At 39.7% G+C, this 18,785-nt stretch overlaps 3 protein-coding genes and 1 long non-coding RNA gene across 7 annotated transcripts; 2 read left to right on the top strand and 2 right to left on the bottom strand.

Moving 5' to 3' along the window:
* The first annotated feature begins 4,539 nt into the window (after nucleotides 1–4,539).
* LOC110225712 lies at nucleotides 4,540–5,204 on the top strand. The gene is made up of 2 exons (XR_002329926.1): nucleotides 4,540–4,713; nucleotides 4,969–5,204. It is a non-coding gene; the product is annotated as an uncharacterized LOC110225712 (long non-coding RNA).
* A 1,127-nt stretch (nucleotides 5,205–6,331) lies between these two features.
* On the top strand, nucleotides 6,332–10,484 carry LOC110225638. The gene is given in 4 exon segments (XM_021015436.1): nucleotides 6,332–6,929; nucleotides 6,931–7,591; nucleotides 8,837–8,914; nucleotides 9,002–10,484. Coding segments are annotated over 4 exon segments (2,526 nt in total). The 5' UTR covers nucleotides 6,332–6,434; the 3' UTR covers nucleotides 10,294–10,484.
* A 209-nt stretch (nucleotides 10,485–10,693) lies between these two features.
* Nucleotides 10,694–12,483, bottom strand: LOC9299962. 2 transcript variants are annotated; one of them, XM_021015435.1, is made up of 6 exons: nucleotides 12,327–12,483; nucleotides 12,220–12,251; nucleotides 11,717–11,848; nucleotides 11,168–11,218; nucleotides 10,963–11,024; nucleotides 10,694–10,857 (listed from the first exon to the last, which is right to left on the bottom strand). In XM_021015435.1, exons 1-5 carry the CDS (start codon nucleotides 12,401–12,403, stop codon nucleotides 10,972–10,974), a joined length of 345 nt encoding a protein of 114 aa, XP_020871094.1. In that variant the 5' UTR covers nucleotides 12,404–12,483; the 3' UTR covers nucleotides 10,694–10,857; nucleotides 10,963–10,971. The 2 variants fall into 2 exon arrangements, with proteins under 2 accessions (XP_020871094.1, XP_002863886.1); XM_002863840.2 differs by having other exon boundaries at nucleotides 10,699–11,024; nucleotides 12,327–12,480.
* Nucleotides 12,484–12,881: 398 nt separating this feature from the next.
* Nucleotides 12,882–14,813, bottom strand: LOC9301702 (E3 ubiquitin-protein ligase HERC2). Of its 3 annotated transcripts, none has more exons than XM_021015919.1 (4): nucleotides 14,317–14,813; nucleotides 13,907–14,126; nucleotides 13,511–13,829; nucleotides 12,882–13,427 (listed from the first exon to the last, which is right to left on the bottom strand). In XM_021015919.1, the coding sequence occupies exons 1-4, from the start codon at nucleotides 14,679–14,681 to the stop codon at nucleotides 12,967–12,969; spliced, it is 1,365 nt and encodes a 454-aa protein (XP_020871578.1). In that variant the 5' UTR covers nucleotides 14,682–14,813; the 3' UTR covers nucleotides 12,882–12,966. The 3 variants fall into 3 exon arrangements, with proteins under 3 accessions (XP_020871578.1, XP_020871580.1, XP_020871579.1); XM_021015921.1 differs by having other exon boundaries at nucleotides 13,907–14,114; XM_021015920.1 differs by having other exon boundaries at nucleotides 13,907–14,123; nucleotides 14,317–14,811.
* Between the last annotated feature and the right edge of the window lie 3,972 nt (nucleotides 14,814–18,785).

The following is an 18,785-nucleotide window of genomic DNA, read 5'->3' as shown; positions in this document are numbered from 1 at the left end:
GTCTTGTTTCCCGGAAGACTATGTTCGCGAAGAGTTGGAGGTTGACGAATATCGTCGATTGGAGCAAACGTTGGATGGTTTCGGAGCGGACCAAGATGCATGGTTAGGACAGTTAGAGGCTGGAGATCCTCTTGGAGATTTAGACGAGGAAAATACGCAATACCTAAACAGTCTGCTTGTTCCGGAGAATGTGGAGGCCGAGCCAAGTACCAGTCGACGTCGCGGAAAGGTTTTTGAGCGCTTGGTTTGCGAGCCTACACCGATCGTGATGGGTTTGAGTGCGACGAACATGACTACCAAGCCTCGCAAGCGTCGCAGTAAGAAAGCCGAAGAAGTTGTTGAAGAGAGCTCAGCCGAGACTTGTTTCTCGCACGGTCATGGGAAGTCGTTAAGCACGTTGGGATCTTTGACGAAAATGTTTGCGCAGTGTCAGCTGTCTAGTAATGTAGAGTTTCTTGTGCCAAAGACGCACGAACGTCCTTCAGATTGTCCGGATGGATACATATGCGTTTACGAGCCCTACTTCTCGGAGTGTGGACTCTAGTTTCCTCTTCCAAAATTTCTCACGAGCTATTGCAGTCGGCGGAATATTGCATTTTCTCAACTGTCTGTGGCTAGTATCCGGAACGCGGTCGGCCTCGTAATATTGGCTTCCAAGGAGAACATTGATGTAAACCTTCAACTTTTCGAAGAGGTTACTACGTTTTCGATTGGACAGAAAAATCCGGGCATTATCTGTGCAAGTTCGAGGCGCAATTTTAAGATTGTTTACAATGCCAGGAGTAAGACGACTGATTGGAGGAAACACTATTTCTTTGTAAAGTTGAACGAAGCATCAGTTGAAGATATCCATCTGTCATGCGATAACGTGTGGAAGATGGATCCTGGTAGTTCTTAGTTGGTTCGGACTCGACGAGGTTCGTTCCTTAGCTGATTATTGATCTCTTTCTTGTTGGTATTGCAGAGTTCACCGATCGGCCAGACGGACTTACTAAAAGCGTTCGTTCAAGTCTCGATAATCTACGGGGAAAGAGAGCTTTATCGTGGCCGCGAGTGCTTGATCATTTTCGTACTTGTGAGCGTTCTTCTATCGTTTTTTTGCTCGTCTAGGCCTTCGCTATTGCGTTTCTTACATAGAATTTTTCTTGTAGGTTATTATTCGTGTTTGAGGATGGGTGATTGCTTTCTTCCAAGTTATGATGATCAGTTTGATGAAAATGTCGTGCCTTTGAACGGGAATGTTCCGCAGGGGTTGGTTGACGAGACGGGTCAGGGTGTGTTCGTCGAGGTGGTCGAAGCAGAAGACGTGCGTGCCGAGCCAGATGTGTCTCGTCGAGCTAGGCCGGCGGAAGTGGATGCCGCTCGTGCTAGGAAGAAATTCTTGAGAGGGGCGACGGGGAGTGCTCCTCCATCTGCCGGGGGTGGACGTTCGCGGAAGAGGACTTCGTGTCGCAGTCCAGAAGCTGGGCCGTCGAACGCCGGAAGATCTGCTAGGCGTGATAAACCAGTTCGGGAAGCCTGTGAAGGAGTCGATCATTCGTTTTCTTTCAACTACGGCGCGAAGAATCACATGTTTCATTATGACGGGGGTACCTGCGCGAAGTCGGCGAGTAAGATTCGCGGTGATTTCATTGAGTTTCCTCGAGTCGATTCTCTTCTTGGGGCGGATCTCTATCGTGATGTAGCTCGTCGAAGTTTTCAGGTTTGTTTCTCCTGGCTTTGCGTTCCTTTAGTATTTACGTGTGTCTCCGGTTTCTGACTTTGCCTATCTTACAGTCGATGAGCCAGATGAACCGCTTGGTCGGTTTTTATGAGGAGAAGGTGAGGGCCGCTATGAGGGAGAATGATCTGCTCAAGGCTGCTCTGGAGGCTGCCAAGAGGTCCGTCGCTGCTCGTACGGGGGACTATGAGTCCGAGAAAGCGAAAGTTGGCGGTCTCGATTTGACGATAAGCGAACTTAGGGAGCAACTCAAGGCTGCTAAGGCGAAACTTGCGTCGGAGGTTGCGAGGCTTAGGAAGGCTCGTGACGAGATTGCTGCAGTGGAGCGTCACAAGTATACGCTCTGCCAGGTGAAAGGAATTCAGGAGTGCCTTGAGAAGATGATCAACAAAGTGACGGTTATTCCTGAGGAGAGGATGGCGAGATTGGCAGCGGATCGTCCGGCTTGGCAGCGAAGGTTTGACAAGATTGTGGTTCCGGACATTTTCGAGAGCGACCTCGAACCCCTTCAGGTGCCACCAAGAAACGGCGCTAGAGATGCCAATGAGTGATTCACCTGTTACTCGTTTCGTATGCTTGCGTTTTATTTCCCTTTCTTTTGTTGTTATGAACTTTGTCCGGCCGTTTGTGGCTCGTTGGACCGGCGTTATGTATTTTCGGCCCTCTGTTGGATCTTTGCTATGAACTTCGTTTGTTTCCCTTTAGTCTCATGACTTGGTGATTATTTTGACTTTGTTATTTCTTGTTTTTGGTTATTATCGTTGTTTTTGTGCGAGGCGTAGCTCGGACATGCTTATTGTAAAACGAGCGTGATACGTGGCTCGGCTTCGATATATATTTTGCGGGGCAAGACGTCTCTTGGCTTATCATGTATGTGTCTCGAAACGCCGAGCTTAAGAAGATGTAGTTGAGACGGACTCGTCGTACTTTTTAGGTGCGGCTCTGTTGTCCGGCTTACCCTGTGGGTGCTTTGAGGTCGGCGAGAATGTGCAAGCCGGAGCTCGGCTTATTTGTTCGGCCGCCTGCTAGCTGTTGTGCGAGACTGGGCTCGGCTTTTAAACTTTACAAAGGAAAGTTGTGGATTATTTCGCCACTGCATCCATGCGGAACGCGTTTCAAAATCGTGCGCCTGGCCAGGGTGACGATGCGGGAGCTAGGCGATCAGCGAGACGGACTCGTCCGAAAGAGCTCGTCAATGATACCGTGCTCTTGCGAGCTTGTACTTACGTTTTTGAAAAAAGAAAGAAGATTTTTTTTTGATAGCTGTGTCCCGTGAAGGACTGCCTACGTACCCTTAGAAAGGGATCAAGCCATTCGTAGTTCATATTACAAAGGTAAGCTCGGTAGGTCGAGCGGTTTTTTTTTTTTTTTTTTTTTGGCGCAAACGCGCCTAGTAGTAGTAACGTTTCAGGTTTGCGGAGTTCCACGAGCGGGGAATTGGAGTGCCTTCTATAGTTAGGAGTTCGTAGACCCCCGGTTTGACGATCTTGGAGATAAGGTAGGGTCCTTCCCAGTGAGCGCCTAGTTTGCCAGCATTTAATTCCGCCGTATTTTCGAATCTTTGCGGAGGACGAGGTCACCTTCGGCGAAATGGCGAGGCTTGACCTTTTTGTTGTAGAACTTGGCTGCTGCATGCTGATAGTTTTGGATGCGGAGAAGCGCTTAATCTCGTTCTTCCTCGAGGCAGTCGAGACTATCACGGAACATTTGATCGTTGAGAGTGGAATTGTGAACGAGCATGGAGCGCCGGAGCGTCGGGGCGCCAACTTCTGCAGGGGCGAGAGCTTCCATTCTGTAGGCTAGGGAAAACGGCGTACATCCAGTAGAGCGACCAGAGGACGCCATCGAGTTCGTCGGCCCAGACCCCTTTTTTTGTTTCAAGACGTTTTTTGATACCGTCAAAATGGTCTTGTTTGTTGCTTCAGCTTGACCATTACCCTACGGATAGCGAGGCGTGGACTTACTCAAGCGAATTCGCCAACGGGCGCAAAAACCTTCGAACTGGAGCGAAGTGAACTGAGTCCCATTGTCCGTCACAATTTCGTAAGGTACACCATGCCGGCAGATTATGTTCTTCCAAACAAAATTCTGGACTTCTTTGGATTGAATTTTGGCGTATGACTCGGCCTCGACCCACGTGGTAAAATAGTCTGTCATGATGAGAATGTACTTCTTTTGCCGGGACGCGGGAAGGGGGCCGACGATATCCATTGCCCATTGCATGAAGGGATAAGGTTGTGAAGCTGTTCGGAGAAATTCAGTCAGAACGTGTATGAACGGGGCGTGACGCTGGCATTTCTAGCAGGTTACGACGAATTTCTCGCAGTCAGAATTCAAAGTCGGCCAAAAATGGCCAGTTTTTCTGATCCGAAGTGCAAGAGCTCGTCCTTCAGAATGGTTCCCGCCAGCACCTTCGTGAACTTCGCGCATGATATCATTCGTCTCGCTACTGGTGACGCAAGTGAGAAGTGTTCCTGCTGCAGTCCATCGAAAAAGATAGAATGACTTGGATGATGATGTGGACACCCTAGATGGAGAGATAACTCTCCCATTATATATATAGATTATCTAATTTTATATTTATCCAATCTCTATTTAATATAAATTACAAAATGTGTGAATTAATTATAGTTTTAATGTTTTTTGTTTTAATAAATAAAATATGTGAAGCCCACACAAAATTAAAAGAGATAATTGGGTGAGAAGTATCAGATCTGAGTCTAATTAAATTTTCGGTTTTCTCTTTTTGATCACAAGACAATGATAATTTCAACCCCATTTTCTGCCTTTTTTACCCTTACTCGCCATAATAGAGCGACCCAAACTTATCTTCATTTATCTTCATTTCTGTCTCATATTTTCTCTCTCTGAAAACCCTTCTCTTAGTCTCATCTTCTTCTCATCGAAAACTTGTTATTGCTCCAACGAAGTACATGATTCCCGTCGTTGTCACTATTAAGTCGCCGACTCAAAGCGTCTTCCTCTCTAATTTGGTAAGCCGAAGCGTAGAATTTACACAAAGTTTTGTTTCCTGATTTCTTTTATTTTTCCGATCTTACCACCCGTCGTTTCAATTGTTTTACTCTAATTTCGACTGGTGTTTTCCAATCTTAAACTCTATCTTTTCTGTTAGGCCTATCCGGATCTACTTGAATCTCTACTTATTTTACTTAGATCTACATATAGACACTCATAATTTCCCGTGGATCTCCATTTTTAACATGCATGTTGTCATCTCCCCTTCGTAGATCTAAATTTCTTGCAGGATGACTCCTACGGAGCTTCCTTCTTGTTTATTTGCCGAGAGAGAAGAACATGCCGATGATACGGAGCAGTTGGTGATAGAACTAAACCAGAATCCGACGATGAAGATGTGTTTCCTGTAATTTCTTTGAGATTAGATAAAGTGTGAGAATTGGATGTAAGAGATCTAGTATGTTAGACCTCTATGTGTTTATATAAATGTCCATTCAGTTTTTGTCAAGCGACATTTATTTAGATATACAACTACATCCCTTTTTAATTTCTATAAATGGTTGTTATAGATAACTATATTTATAAATACATGAATACTTGGTTATGTACAACTACATATTCAATTAGTTTTACTTTGGTTGTTAACTATGTAGACGTATATATTAAAATATGTACGTCTAAGCAGATCTTATGTTGGACATGCACAGGTAGACTGTATAAGGGTCGGTTTAACTTGACAAGCATTTAATACATGTCAGTTCAATTGTACTTTTGTGTCAAAAGTCAAACCCGCTTCTCCCACGCGCAAGACCAAAAGTGAGACTGGTTTTCTTGTAAATATTTTGAAATCTATATCCAATTGTATATTTTATTTGACCATTGTTCCCTACAAAAAGCCACTAATGTCTATTACCTAATTTACTCCCCCAATAATACCTCTGCACAAATTCACTCAAATTAAAATAGGATGACTTGGATGATGATGTGGACACCCTAGATGGAGAGATAACTCTCCCATTATATATATAGATTACCATTTTTTCTTAATCCTTTAGTCCTTGTAAAACAATCATCGATGAAGATCATAACAATGAATTAAACTCTTCTCTCTTCTCCTTTCTCCTTCCCTTTCTTCTTCTTCTCAACCCCAAATTCTTCTAAATCTCATCACCTTCTGTTACTTCTTTGTTAAGCCATTTTGGTATTTAACAAATTGGTGGTTTCATTGAGAGTTGAAGATGGCTCCAACGACTCAAGCTGCTCATTACGTCAAATCCCCCATGGCGGAGCTCGCTGAACGAATTGATAACCTCTCCACAACGGTGGCTGAACACACAAGGCAGTTCGTTGAGAAATGTAGGAGACACGAGGAAGAGATGCGTGAACAAGGTAAGTGGCACGAGGAGATGATGCGTTAGTTTCGAGATCACTTGGCGTCACATTCCCCACTTGCCGAACCAACTCCGATGAAGAATCTAGAAAATCATGAGCTCCATCAAGCCACAACGACAAGATCGGAACCCACACCGACGAAAAAGCCAGAAAACTCTCTAGGGACTTCTATCGAACACTTGGTGGGCATTCCATTTCCAGAAGCTTCGTTCAATCCTTGGGTCTTTGAGACTCACGCAGGGAAGGAAGAATCCCTGTTAAACGAAGATATCATAAGGTCAGAAAGAAGATCACACGGAAGAGACTTCACGAAATCGTACCTGCAACACAAATCAACACACGTTCCATGAAAAACTATGGTAAAGGACCTCGATCTCCTTTAATTGAGTCTAGATTTCGATCCCAACAGTTGTTATACCAGCAGATCCAAGACGATGCTAGAAGAGAACCTTCCTCTGGATATGATGTGTCACATTCTCAAGAACTTAGTGACGGGTTTGAGGATAGGAGAGAAATAGGCAACAATTTTCATAGAACAATTCCTCAAATTGCTAGTGATAAGGTATGTGATGACTTTAATGCTGAACGTGTTGAGTTGAGTCGCTGGAATGTTGCTCACAAAGAAGATACCAAGTGGAACGTTTACAATGAGCCTAACGGAACGATGCAGCAGATGGTTAAGGAGCTAATGTGTTCTTCAACAGGCGTGGAGTATGAGATATCAAGATGCTCTGCAAACGACTTGATAACATGGATAAACAATTGGGAGACTTACTTATGTGAGAGTAAAACTCCCCAGACTCAGTGGTTGCCAATAGTTTATTCACACTTAGAAGGAGCTAGCGACTGGTCATTGGATCAAGAGTCTATGGAAAAAGAATTCACCTACAAGTTGGAAGGAATTCAAGTGCATGTTAGGACAAGAGACAAAGATAACCAGGGAAGTTGCTAGAGAATTGTGGGGTCAAGACATGGATGGTGTGGATGTTAAGAGATCTAGAGCTCTCCACATCCATATGGGTTTAAGCACTAATTCTCGAGGTAATAATCTCCACCACAATGTTACTGATTCAGTCATGATGGAGAGAAATGGTATAATCAGAAATGGGTCAATGTTTTGGACCAATTCTGCGAAGGCATGGGAACAAGTTAGCTCGGACGCTCACGAACTAAGGGTTGGTGCTGAGAGTATAAGAGTGTTATGCATTGGATTTAGAGAAATAGCTCCTCAAAATACTATAGAGGCAGTGCCATATGTACTACCTGCACGTGAAGTCCAAGAAACACAATCACTAGGAGCTACTAGAGGAAGAGAGATCTCTCAAGCACATTCACAAGAATTTAATGGAGTGAAAAAGGGAATAATAGGTCCAGTAATAGAGGGAACTCTCAAGCGAGCAAGACAGTCAAGATACTTAGGGATTTTTCAAGAGAGGACAGTGTCAGAATACTGGACAAGGTTTGAAAAACTTTGTCTTAATTCTATGACTTTACCGGGACAACATGATGTATAGTGTTTTTGACAGTTTCGAGTCTTGATTTAGTCCATGTTTTGAGTCGTTTGTCGTGTCGTAGTCCATCTTTTGCGTCTTTTCGGTTGTGTCTTGAGTCTTTTGCTGGTTTTAGGTGTTAAAGCGGGACACGAATGTTTTTGGGACTTATCAGGCTCATTTGGACCAGAAACGATCGCTGGAATCAAGAAACCAGTGTTGGCAACATTGGATCGATCGATCCCAGGAGGGGATCGATTGATCCAACTCTCATCGTCGAAGCAAAAAGCATCCGCCAGCATGGGATCGATCGATCCCGCCTATGGATCGATCGATCCACCCTCTTGACGACTCAGTCCGGTTTTCCTTAACCGGTTTATCTGTCTTTTTCTGTATTTGGGTATAAAAACCCCAGGAACCTAATTTTTCTATTGACGTTGTTTTTCTGCAATTTTTCTGAGACTTCTCATTTGTAAGCACACTTGGGATTAAAGATTCATCCTCTTTGACAATTTGGAGAAGATTTCTAAACGTTTATCTCTTTTATTCAATTGAACCATGTTTTCTTTCATATCTATTTGCGTTGTTTTTATTGCTATGTGTGAGTAGTTCTCCAATTGGGTTTTAAGATTCCAATTAGGAGATTCAATGGATTAATGGATTGATTGTATTAGGAATTCTCATTCTCTAGGTTCTTTGATTCACATGTTCTTAATGCTAGAATAAGATTGATCACCCTGTTGTAGATTCTAGGTTTTTCTATGCATCAAAAGTGTTCGATAGAATGCCTGAAAGAATGTGAATTGAGCAATGTATTTCTAGCCAACGAAAGTTGAAGTTAGGACGCATTGTGAACTTAATGAACTTGTTTGATAATGCGAATTTGACTAGGAAATTACATGCGAAAGTTTAGTAATCGAGTAGTCAAATTTAGTGATTAATGTTTTGAAAGAGAATTAGTCTAGTTGTGTTCATGTTCGAGAACGGTTCGTAATTATTGAATTCCTTGTCTCATGTTTCCATTGTTTATTGATCTCTGAAATACCCTAACGCCCAATGTCTTTAAATCTTGAAGTTAAATCGTTTAATTAATTTGCATTTTTATTTTACAAACTGAAAACCAAAACAAGCAATCTTTTTAGTTTTAGCTAAGAACAAGTCTCGGAAATCCTTAGAGTATCTTTGTTCCTTGTGGATCGACCTCGAATATACTGCCTAACGGTTAGATATATCGAGTAATTACTCGAGCAATCACAACACTTGGAGGAGATATTCTTACAAGGTTTAAAGCCTGAGTTGCAAGCTGCAGTTAGGCATCTCCAACCTAATGGGATTGTAAAAATGATGGATTTAGCACAATGGCTAGAAGAAAGTAACAAAATCATCGTCTCAAGAAGTTTATCGTAAGTGAGAACAGAACCGTATGGCTACCAATCGACACATGCAAAGCTAATGAGTCTTACCATGGTGCAAGGTATTACGAATGATTCGGGGGATAAGCTGGCTGGGGTAAAGAAGGAATACGAATACAGGAATGAGCTGGAAGGTTTCAAAGAGGATCTTAATATCTTGAGACGGGGTAAAGAGAAGTCAGTGACAGATTTAACCAAGAACAAATGTATGAGATTCAATGGCTTCATCTCAGGTCATAAGGTTGTTGTATTTATCGACTCAGGAGCTACAAATAATTTCATGTCAGAGAGATTGACAACTCAACTCAAGCTTTCAGTTATGGACTCAAGTATAATTAAGGTGTCTTTGAGCTATGGGCTATCTAGTAACGTCAAGGGAAGGTGTCAAGAGATTGCTTTGCAAGTTAAAGACATCCAAATTGTGGAGAGTTATTACTTGTTGGAGTTGGGAAGTATGGAGGCTGATGTGATTCTAGGGTATGAGTGGCTCTCAAAGCTGGGAGAGACAGAGGTTAATTGGCAGGATCATACCTTCTCATTTATCCACAACCATAAATGGGTCACTTTTTGTGGTAAGAATGAAGATCTTAAGCAAGGTACTACAAAGGTGAAGATGAGGAATGAAAATGAGCAAGCTGAGCAGAAGGATGCTGGTGGAATGGTTGATGAACACTACCTTGAGGACAAGGTAGCTTTAAAAGGGGTGAGTAAGGAGATGTGGGGAGGAAGCGCTACTGAGATACAGTGGAAACAGAATGTGAGTGGTGAAACTCAAGAGATCACTAGAATCATGTTAGTCAACCTCAATAAGCTGATAATTTTCACCTATGATGTGTCTCACTCGCCAAGGCTTCCAGATATGTCATGTGGGAACAAGATGGTATCAGAAAATCCAAAGGCAACCCGTGACATGAAAAAGAAAGCGTGGATCACTCTTTGCTGTAAGTTACCTTCTAAGGACTCTTTCTCACATTTTGCATTACTTGAGAAAGAGTCAAAAGTTTGGCAGCACGATCATTACGTCCAATGGACAATGAAGAAAGATGAGCTCAATAGTTCTGGAATATCTTCGAAGATGCAGAATAATGTTACTAAGGGCGGCGAGTTTCCGGAGTGGTTTGTCTGTAAACCGACTTCACCATTAGAGGAGCAATATGCGTTAGAAATACAAGCTGAGGAGAAAGGTGAGAAGCAGTTTGAACTGACACTAGAGGAGTCTGATGCGTCCTCTAACGGCAAGAAGAAGGTTGTTGGTGCGGGTTCAACAAAAGCTAAGGTCTCCTTAGTCCTTCCATGGCTTTGATTTCCTACCACCTTGAGGACAAGGTGATTCTTCACCGAGGGAGTATTGATAGGATCACGATTGGGCCTAATGGGCTTCGTACTTGACTTATGGTTTAGCCGTTGACTTTAGTAATTGTTTCTATTTAAGAGTGCCTTAGTCCTTGTAAAACAATCATCGATGAAGATCATAACAATGAATTAAACTCTTCTCTCTTCCCTTTCTTCTTCTGATTTCTTCTTCTTCTCAACCCCTAACTCTTCAAAATCTCATCACCTTCTGTTACTTCTTTGTTAAGCCATTTTGGTATTTAACAGATAGTTTAGTCTTTAGGGCTTTTCAGTCTTGTAGGATCTTACGTAGGCTTGTTCATGCCATCGTGTAACTTGTGAGAGCCGCTTAATACTTGTTAGAAAAGAATTTGGATAATGAACATATAGAGAAAATCTTATTAAATAAGGTTGAAAGCTTTTCACAATAACATTGTCGCATAGAGTTAACCATTTTGTAAGATTTTGATATCAAGACAACAATGATTAGAACTTGGCGACCTTGGAACCAGCCAATCCACGACTGAATTTGGTTCTGTAATCCGTTGGCAAAATTGACTGCTTATCAGTAATGGTCAAGTCCCGCTCACGGAACGACTAAGGCGAATACATATTAAAAGCACATGTAAGAAATCGATACCGGCTTCACTCAGTGAGGCAGTTTACCCCACACATCCCCACCATAATACATCATCGGTCTTTCTGTTAAATTAGATAAATACAAGATCAAGGTGGGGACATATGTATATCGGGGCGAAAAAATGATCATATACCACTATACCAGACAATCGCAAATATTTAAGTTTATATTTGTATACAACTTTCCTTACAAGTCTTAAACTCACCAGACAAATCAATAGATGGGTCATTGTATAGATGCATTGCAGCTGCCCAACCTATAATCAGGATAGTAAAGTGCTTTAAATTGAGACACAACACATATACAAATCAAGTACTTGCATTAAAGATGGCACTAGAACTAACTCTGCTAGGATCAGAAACTGAAACTTGCTTGATTTCTCACTGAATCGTAAAAACGCAAACCGAATGAAAGAACAATCTAGAAACCTAAATCAAAGAAATTGTAACCAATATAGAGCATCCTAACACTCCCCAAGCCTCTCAATGTCCTAAACCAGACTCAATTACTCAACCCCTTGCCACATCTCATAGTGTTTGGCAAGTATTCGATATTACTCGTCAATCTCCTGATTCATTCTATCTTAAGCGTAGTACACAAGTGGCACATAAATACTAACTACACTTGTATCTAGTCGAGTAAAAAGGTATCGATGTAAAAGCAAGGCTTCCGTAATTTATTAGAGAACTAGCAGAAAGTGAGATACAAAACAGAAGCCATAATATAATCAAACACGTAAATTCAGAATACGTACGATCACTGAGAAGCTGAAAAGCTTCACTCCTAGAGCAACCCTCTAGAGATATAATCTTTGGAGAAGAGTTTTCCCTCTGGAAACCAACAGCAACAGGCTGACTGCTCTCGCCCTCATTACTATGGAAGCTTCCTGTTCGATTCAAATTCAGCTCAATTTACCCTTACTTTAATCAAGAACACACATTACAAGCAAAAATGGTTGAAGCTTCTATTAGTTGCTAACTAAATTCTTAAAAAGGGCTCTTTTACATGCAAGATAATGAAATTTTCCTGAAAACTCCAGATTACTCAATACAGTGACTACAAAATCATCAAAGAATTTGAATTATAGGTTTAGAGACCATCTTTTGAAAATGGTTCTTAAGGAAACCAATCAAGCACAAAGCAACTTGGTTACAGATTTCACATTCAACTAAGTGGACCAAGTGTCTGTCTACACAATGAGATAAGCTCTATTCCTCTAAATTCGCTATTCTAATTGAGAAGAGAGAATCTACGAACCTCTTGATCTCCTCCGGTTCGAAGAACGGTTCCTGTGAGCGAGGCAGAGAAGGAATCAGAGAAATCAATCGAAAGCAAAAGAGAAGGAGAAGAAGAAGAGACGTAACCTTTGGTTAGGTGGAGTGTATCGTTTAGGTCCGGAGGTTGAATCCACCATAGAAGATGATGAGTTTGGGTTCTGCATCTCCTTCCAATGGAGATCTCTGTCAAACACTCAAACTCTGCGTCGAGGTCGTCGAATTCTCAACCGCATTTTCTTAACGCCTTATTTGACGTTTGTTATGCGCAAACCGAATGAAAAATTGAACCTAATCGAACCGGAAATTTTATTGTTGGGATCGGCAGGATTTGAAATTTTGTGATACCACCAACTGACATGTTGGTATCAGTTTATAGAGAACAATTATTTTACATGTTGAAGTTCTAATTTCGGTATCAATCTTAAACTCCTCAAAACAAGATTGAACTACCTTGAAGAAGATGAGTGACTGACGCTAATTGCAACTCCTCAAAACAGACTTTCGAAATAGTAAAGACTTTTGAAATAGAGGAAAGTAGAGTTTTGTTTTTGATGTTGGTAATTTGATGTCATTAAATCATGTTACTGATTAACTTTTTGTATTTTTGTTAATCACATGATCTTTCTAATTTTATTTCACCAATTCACCCAAAAAGCAACTGATCGCACGTAGATACATGATATAATTATTCAAGATCAATGTTTCCTAGACATTTGATTTGGTGGGGCTATTCAGCCACTAAGATCAGGCTGTGATCAAAGCCAGCGACTGTTTGAAGAACACAACCCTCTATGTCCTCTAACAACATTGGTTCAGGCTCATCGCTCGAGCTTCCTAAACCAAGCCTACCATTCTTCCCACAACCCCAAACCCAAGCTTCTCCTTTCTCTGTTACACACAAGGAATGCACACGTCCTGCTGATACTGAAGCTGGACTTTCCCCATCAAAACCTTCTACTTCTCTTGGCAGGTGTTCCGGTTTTCCCCTACCAAGCTGCCGGCTACGGTTCCAACCCCATGAGAGAATCTTTCTTTCATCTCTGTTGCAGATAGCTAGTGAATGACCAAGACCAGCTGCAATAGAGATCGGGGATTCAGTTATGTCAACAGGTGTCATTCCGAGGTCTTGTTTAGACCGACCCAACTGACCATAGATGTTGCTCCCAGAGCTCAAAAGTGTGCCATCATCTGAAATCAGTAAAAACCTATCAGACACTCTCTTTCTTTAATAAATATTTTTCCCATAGTATAGAAGGGTCTCGTTTACTTACGACAAAGGATCAAGGAGTGATCGGAACCGCACGCAATATCTGCTACCTTCACGTTACGTGTTTCTTCCACCAGACAAGGTTCCCACGCTATTGGCATATCGTTCTCCTTGCTCATTGCTTCCACAACCTTCTTTTCAGCAGCTTCAAGATTCAAATCTGCAGCGTGTTGATCTTTCATGGACCCATCTGTAATTGAATCTAACAGAGATGCTTCAAGTGGAAGTCCAACATTGCCTACTCTTCCATCAGCTACATAACCCCATCCAAAAACTTTACCATCCACAGTAAGCGCAAGTGCGTGCCCCCAACCTAATGATACCTATCAAAATGAACCCGCTTCCTATGAAAAACTCAAGAGCGTTTTAAATCTGATTATACAAAGAGTTGGTACCATACCTTCACGACGTGCTCTGCAGCTAAAGTTTCAACTCTCGAAGGAACTCGAGCTTCAATGATACCTTTTCCAAGCCCAAGCTGCCCTCTTTTAGATCTTCCCCAGACCCACAAAGAGCCATCATCTCCGATAGCCGCTGAAACAACTCCAGAAGCAAACGCAGCCCGGACATTCACATTATCTAGACCTTCCACTCTCTTCGGTTCACTCCTTGAATCTCTACTAATCACATCAATAAAACTTCAGGTATAGTAGCATAAGAGGCCTACCAAATTCTAAATGATACATCTCAAACTAATCTCACTAACTAACACATAGCATCCATTTGTCACTCAATAGGCAAATTCAAGTTCCATCACTGCTTTTGTTGAAATCAATTTAGCAAAATTGGGTTCTCAGATTGAGATTTTACCCAGAATCAACAGCGATCCGACCGAGCTGGCCTTCATCATTGCGACCCCAAGCCCAAATCTCACCGCCAAATGTAACGGCAAGAGAATGATAGTGTCCGGCGGATATGAAAGAGATATCGGAAGGCAAATTAGAAACAACGGTGGGTTCGTAAGCGTCCATTCCCATGCCTGGAATCGACGATGATGAGAGACCAAGAGCGCCATGGTTTCCGTCACCGAAGCTCATCACTGTTCTTCTTTCGCCTCTAGTGCTCGTGAATTGTCGTCTGACAAGTCCATTGAAGAGACCGTCTCTGCAGAAGAGGGATTCGGAGGTAGAAACTTTCCTGACCTGTACTTTCGCTATCGACCATAATCGAAGCATATCGCCGGGGAAATTGACGCGACGGAGAAAGAAAAGTTTTCATTATGTAAGTGATTCCGGCATCTTGATGAAAGAAACCGACAAAAGTTGTAAACACACATTTATTTTGACGTTGATGTGTGGTTTAGTGCTCTTTCACCTGCCCGAGCCCAAATGACCGATCCGGATATCCATAAATTTCAAAATATTCCGATCAGAATTTTGTACTCCAAATCTCCAATGGAGGTGCTCGACATCTTAATCCCATTTATACTATGCATTTATGTGATACTATAACATTATATCTCTCCATATAATTACAGGATATTCAATATTTGTATCAATCTATATTTATTACTGTATATAATATTCTTGTTAATAAAAATGCAGCATTTATAGTTATATAGCATATGTGATCTAACATTCAACATTCAGTTGATTAAGTATACTCCTCACAAACTTGTTACTGACCCCTAGTTACCAGTTAGTGCCCATGAACCAAACAGTCTTGTAAACACTATCATCATGACTCTACAAGTCAACCCAATGAAAAGAAATATCGATATCTGATGTTGTACATCTTCATCCTTATCTTGCACAAACACTATTCTATTCTATTAGGAAGTTGCTAAATAATGTGCACCTGACATTTACAATATAAATTTTTTCCGGTAGTCTTTGTGTAAGTAGACTTCGACAATCTTGTTCATGATTTCTTTTGTAACAGTACAGTATTTCTGTTGAACAAGAAGGTGATTTGAAGTACACTCTATACGGTGTGATAGTTCATGAGGGTGAATTGATCAGTTCGGGTCACTACTACCGCAATGTTCGCACTTCAAGTGCATGGCAAGGCAATACCAATTGGAGTGCCAAATTGAAACAGAGCAAGCTAGGTCTTCGTCGTGAGCAATGGCTTTCTCAAGGTAATGATCATTATAAAAGATCTACTATCTTTACATGATTGGAATTTGTTTATATTGATTCGGGTTTTTGTTTATTAGTTGCGATGATTAATAAAGGGGGATAAGGAGGAAATGGATGAAAAACATGATCAGAGAGATCGTCCTATGGAGAATTAGAGATTGGAGATACGTATAATGAAATGGAGAAGAAGAACTAGGGCTTTACCTACTTATTGTTCAGCGGAAAAAGTAGTAAATTTAGTAGGTGTATCAAGTGTAAAATGGGTGTATAAAAACATTATTTAACAACTATTAAATTTGCCAAAAAAAAAGACAAATTGATTATTAAGTATTTCATGATTCATTACTATATTGTTTTTTGAAAGCTAATAAATGTATGATCTTTCAATTTTCATACAACTAGGTGAGTACCCACACTACGTGCTGGCTTTCACTTTATATTTTATAATTATAAGTATATAAATGTAAACATTAGGTTAGTTTTTGTTAATAGGTAAGAAGACAAAATTTCCCTTTTAAACGAGATTACCCTAATACTAAGCATATAAATGTACTTTTTTTTTTTTGCATTTATATTTAGATTCCTAATAAAAAACTGTTCTCACTACACATTATCTTTTTATAATAGTATTTCAGTACTGTTATCCTTAAACCAAAAGAAGAAGACGAAAATGCAAGAAGATTAGAGTACCGGCACTAAAATCAATGATCATGGTATTTAGGTACAAATGTTAAGTATTTGCTCAAAAAAAAAAAAAAAAAAAAGGTACAAATGTTAAGCATTGATAATTGGGCTGTCGTTTCGTTTGAACAACGATATTATTAGTTTATAGCAAATAAACAAATAGAACCAAACCTTGATAAGCCTTATTGATTTGTCGAAACATAAATGTAAAATAATTCTCGTCTTTAAATTTTTATCGTTGCCACTTTTGCAAAAACAACTAAAACAATACGAACTCCATCACTGAAGAACTCCATCATTGAGGATTTTAGTCTAATAATTTGATGTTAGAGGTTCTGACGTTCTCCTCACCATTTTTTAATATATTATATAGAAAAGTTTTTAAGAGAATAACTTACTCAAAAAATTCCAGAGTATGAGAAACCCCAATAAAATAATTATATTGAAGAAAAATAAATAATAATTAAATATAATTAGTATTAATACAATTAAATATGTTAATTTTTATAATATGTATAATTAAATAATACATGTTCCACTAACTTACATTAATTATTAGTGGACACATGTCAAATGCTAAAGTGATGATGTGTCACTCATATGGAGAGAGTTGGCCAACTTTCATATATATGATTTTCTAAATATCCATCATATTGATTTTGAATATATCAATTTTAAAACTGAAATATCCATCATATTGATTTTTAATATATCAATTTTAAAACGGAAATGTTTATAAAATTTTAAATATGATTAATCTTAAACATTTTCTAGCTAAAATTCATATTATATTATTATGTATAAATTTATATTTTTTTTTGTTTTTTACTTATAATATTAATTCATTTGTATTTAACCTAAATATTTTCAATCATAAATAACTATAAATAAAAATAAATATGTATTGAATGAACATTTTAAATAAACTATAATTTTTAATTTTTAATTCAATGCATGCTTATGTGGATGATAATGTGGATAGCCTAGATGGAGAGAAAACTCTCCTATTATATATATATATATATATATATATATATATATATATATATATATATATATTTAGACATAGACATCTCTTACTAATAAAGATACTAATTGAAACTTCTCAAGCCATCCACATCAACTATTTCTATAATACTCTTTCTACTTGCCACATCAGCGTCGAAAAAAAAAACAAGACGTCACTCTAACTGATCGTCTTCCACAAATTCTACGATCGAGTTTTCAAAAGTTTCTACCATCATTGATCAATTGACCATCTATCTCCCCTTTTAATTAACCTTCTTAGAGATGCATACATTACAATTGAATTCTATAAAATTGTTTCAGTGTTATTATCTCTTTACGGTTGTCGACGTCGTTCCACCTAAAGCCAGTTTCACATTACCCAAATTGTTTTTCATCCTCATCTAAAATTGATGGAAGAGAACATCAGAGGCCATCTGATCGACACCGTTCAATCGAAAAAGCAAAGCCGATTCCATCTCTCATCGTTTACTAACGATGTAGCAATGTAAGAAATTCAATTCTATTTTGTTATAGCAGTACACGTGTGAGCCGCACGTGCGACATCAAGTTCCAAAAGGAATAATTCTGTGATCACCACGTGGCGAATGATGATTGGCAGATTAAATAAGGTCGTTAGAGACTATATGAGCAAGTGTTAGCTCCACACTTTTCTTTATCGAACAATTTGTAAAACTCTAAAAGTTCTAGAATCTCTTCCGTTTCTAGGTTTCTCTCATCTCGAGAGCTAGCGTTTTTGATCATTTGGTGTTTTATGAACATCAGATTGATTTGTTGAGGTTCTGGTTTATCAATCAGCGATTTGGAAGTTGTTCTTATTGATTTGGTGAAGTTTGATGTATTAAAGGTATCAGAGCTGTGTCGTTTGTCAGAAAAAAATGGCAATCACAATGTCAGAGGATGACAAACCGAAAGGAAAAGGGGTGGAAACGGAAGATCCGATGGAGTTGCGGATGAAGAAACTGGAAGAAATTGTTGCTGAGCTTCATGTGGTTCATTCATGTGGATCACCTATATGCTTGTATCTTTGTCAACAGAAATCATCGGGTGGCTCTGAATATTGACTTGCTGGATAGGAGAATCAACGTATATGCCAGGATTCCAACCTTGGTTACTGATATAGAAATAGTGCATCATTGCATGTTTTTAAGAAAAATGATCCCTGCTATGTTGAGTATATTTATTCCTTAACATGTACGTAAGAAGAGCTACACAATGTTAGATGTGAAGAATATTACAAAGAACGTCCCTAAAAATGACGATCCAGGTGATTGTGCTATCTATTCGATAAAATACATCGAATGTTTGTCTCTTGAAAAGTCATTTGATGGCTTGTGCGAGAAGAACATGTAATCTCTATGGACTAAGCTAGCCTTCAATTTGTATCAATCACCTTTTGCTAATTATCGCCGACAATTGTTCACTACAATTTAATCATTTAAATTATCGTTAGTTTAATAACCAACGTTAACTCGTTTCCTATTTTTC

The sequence above is a fragment of the Arabidopsis lyrata genome (genome assembly GCF_000004255.2).
Source record: "Arabidopsis lyrata subsp. lyrata unplaced genomic scaffold ARALYscaffold_8, whole genome shotgun sequence".
Lineage (NCBI taxonomy): Eukaryota > Viridiplantae > Streptophyta > Magnoliopsida > Brassicales > Brassicaceae > Arabidopsis > Arabidopsis lyrata.
This window is presented reverse-complemented; position numbering and strand designations above follow the sequence as displayed.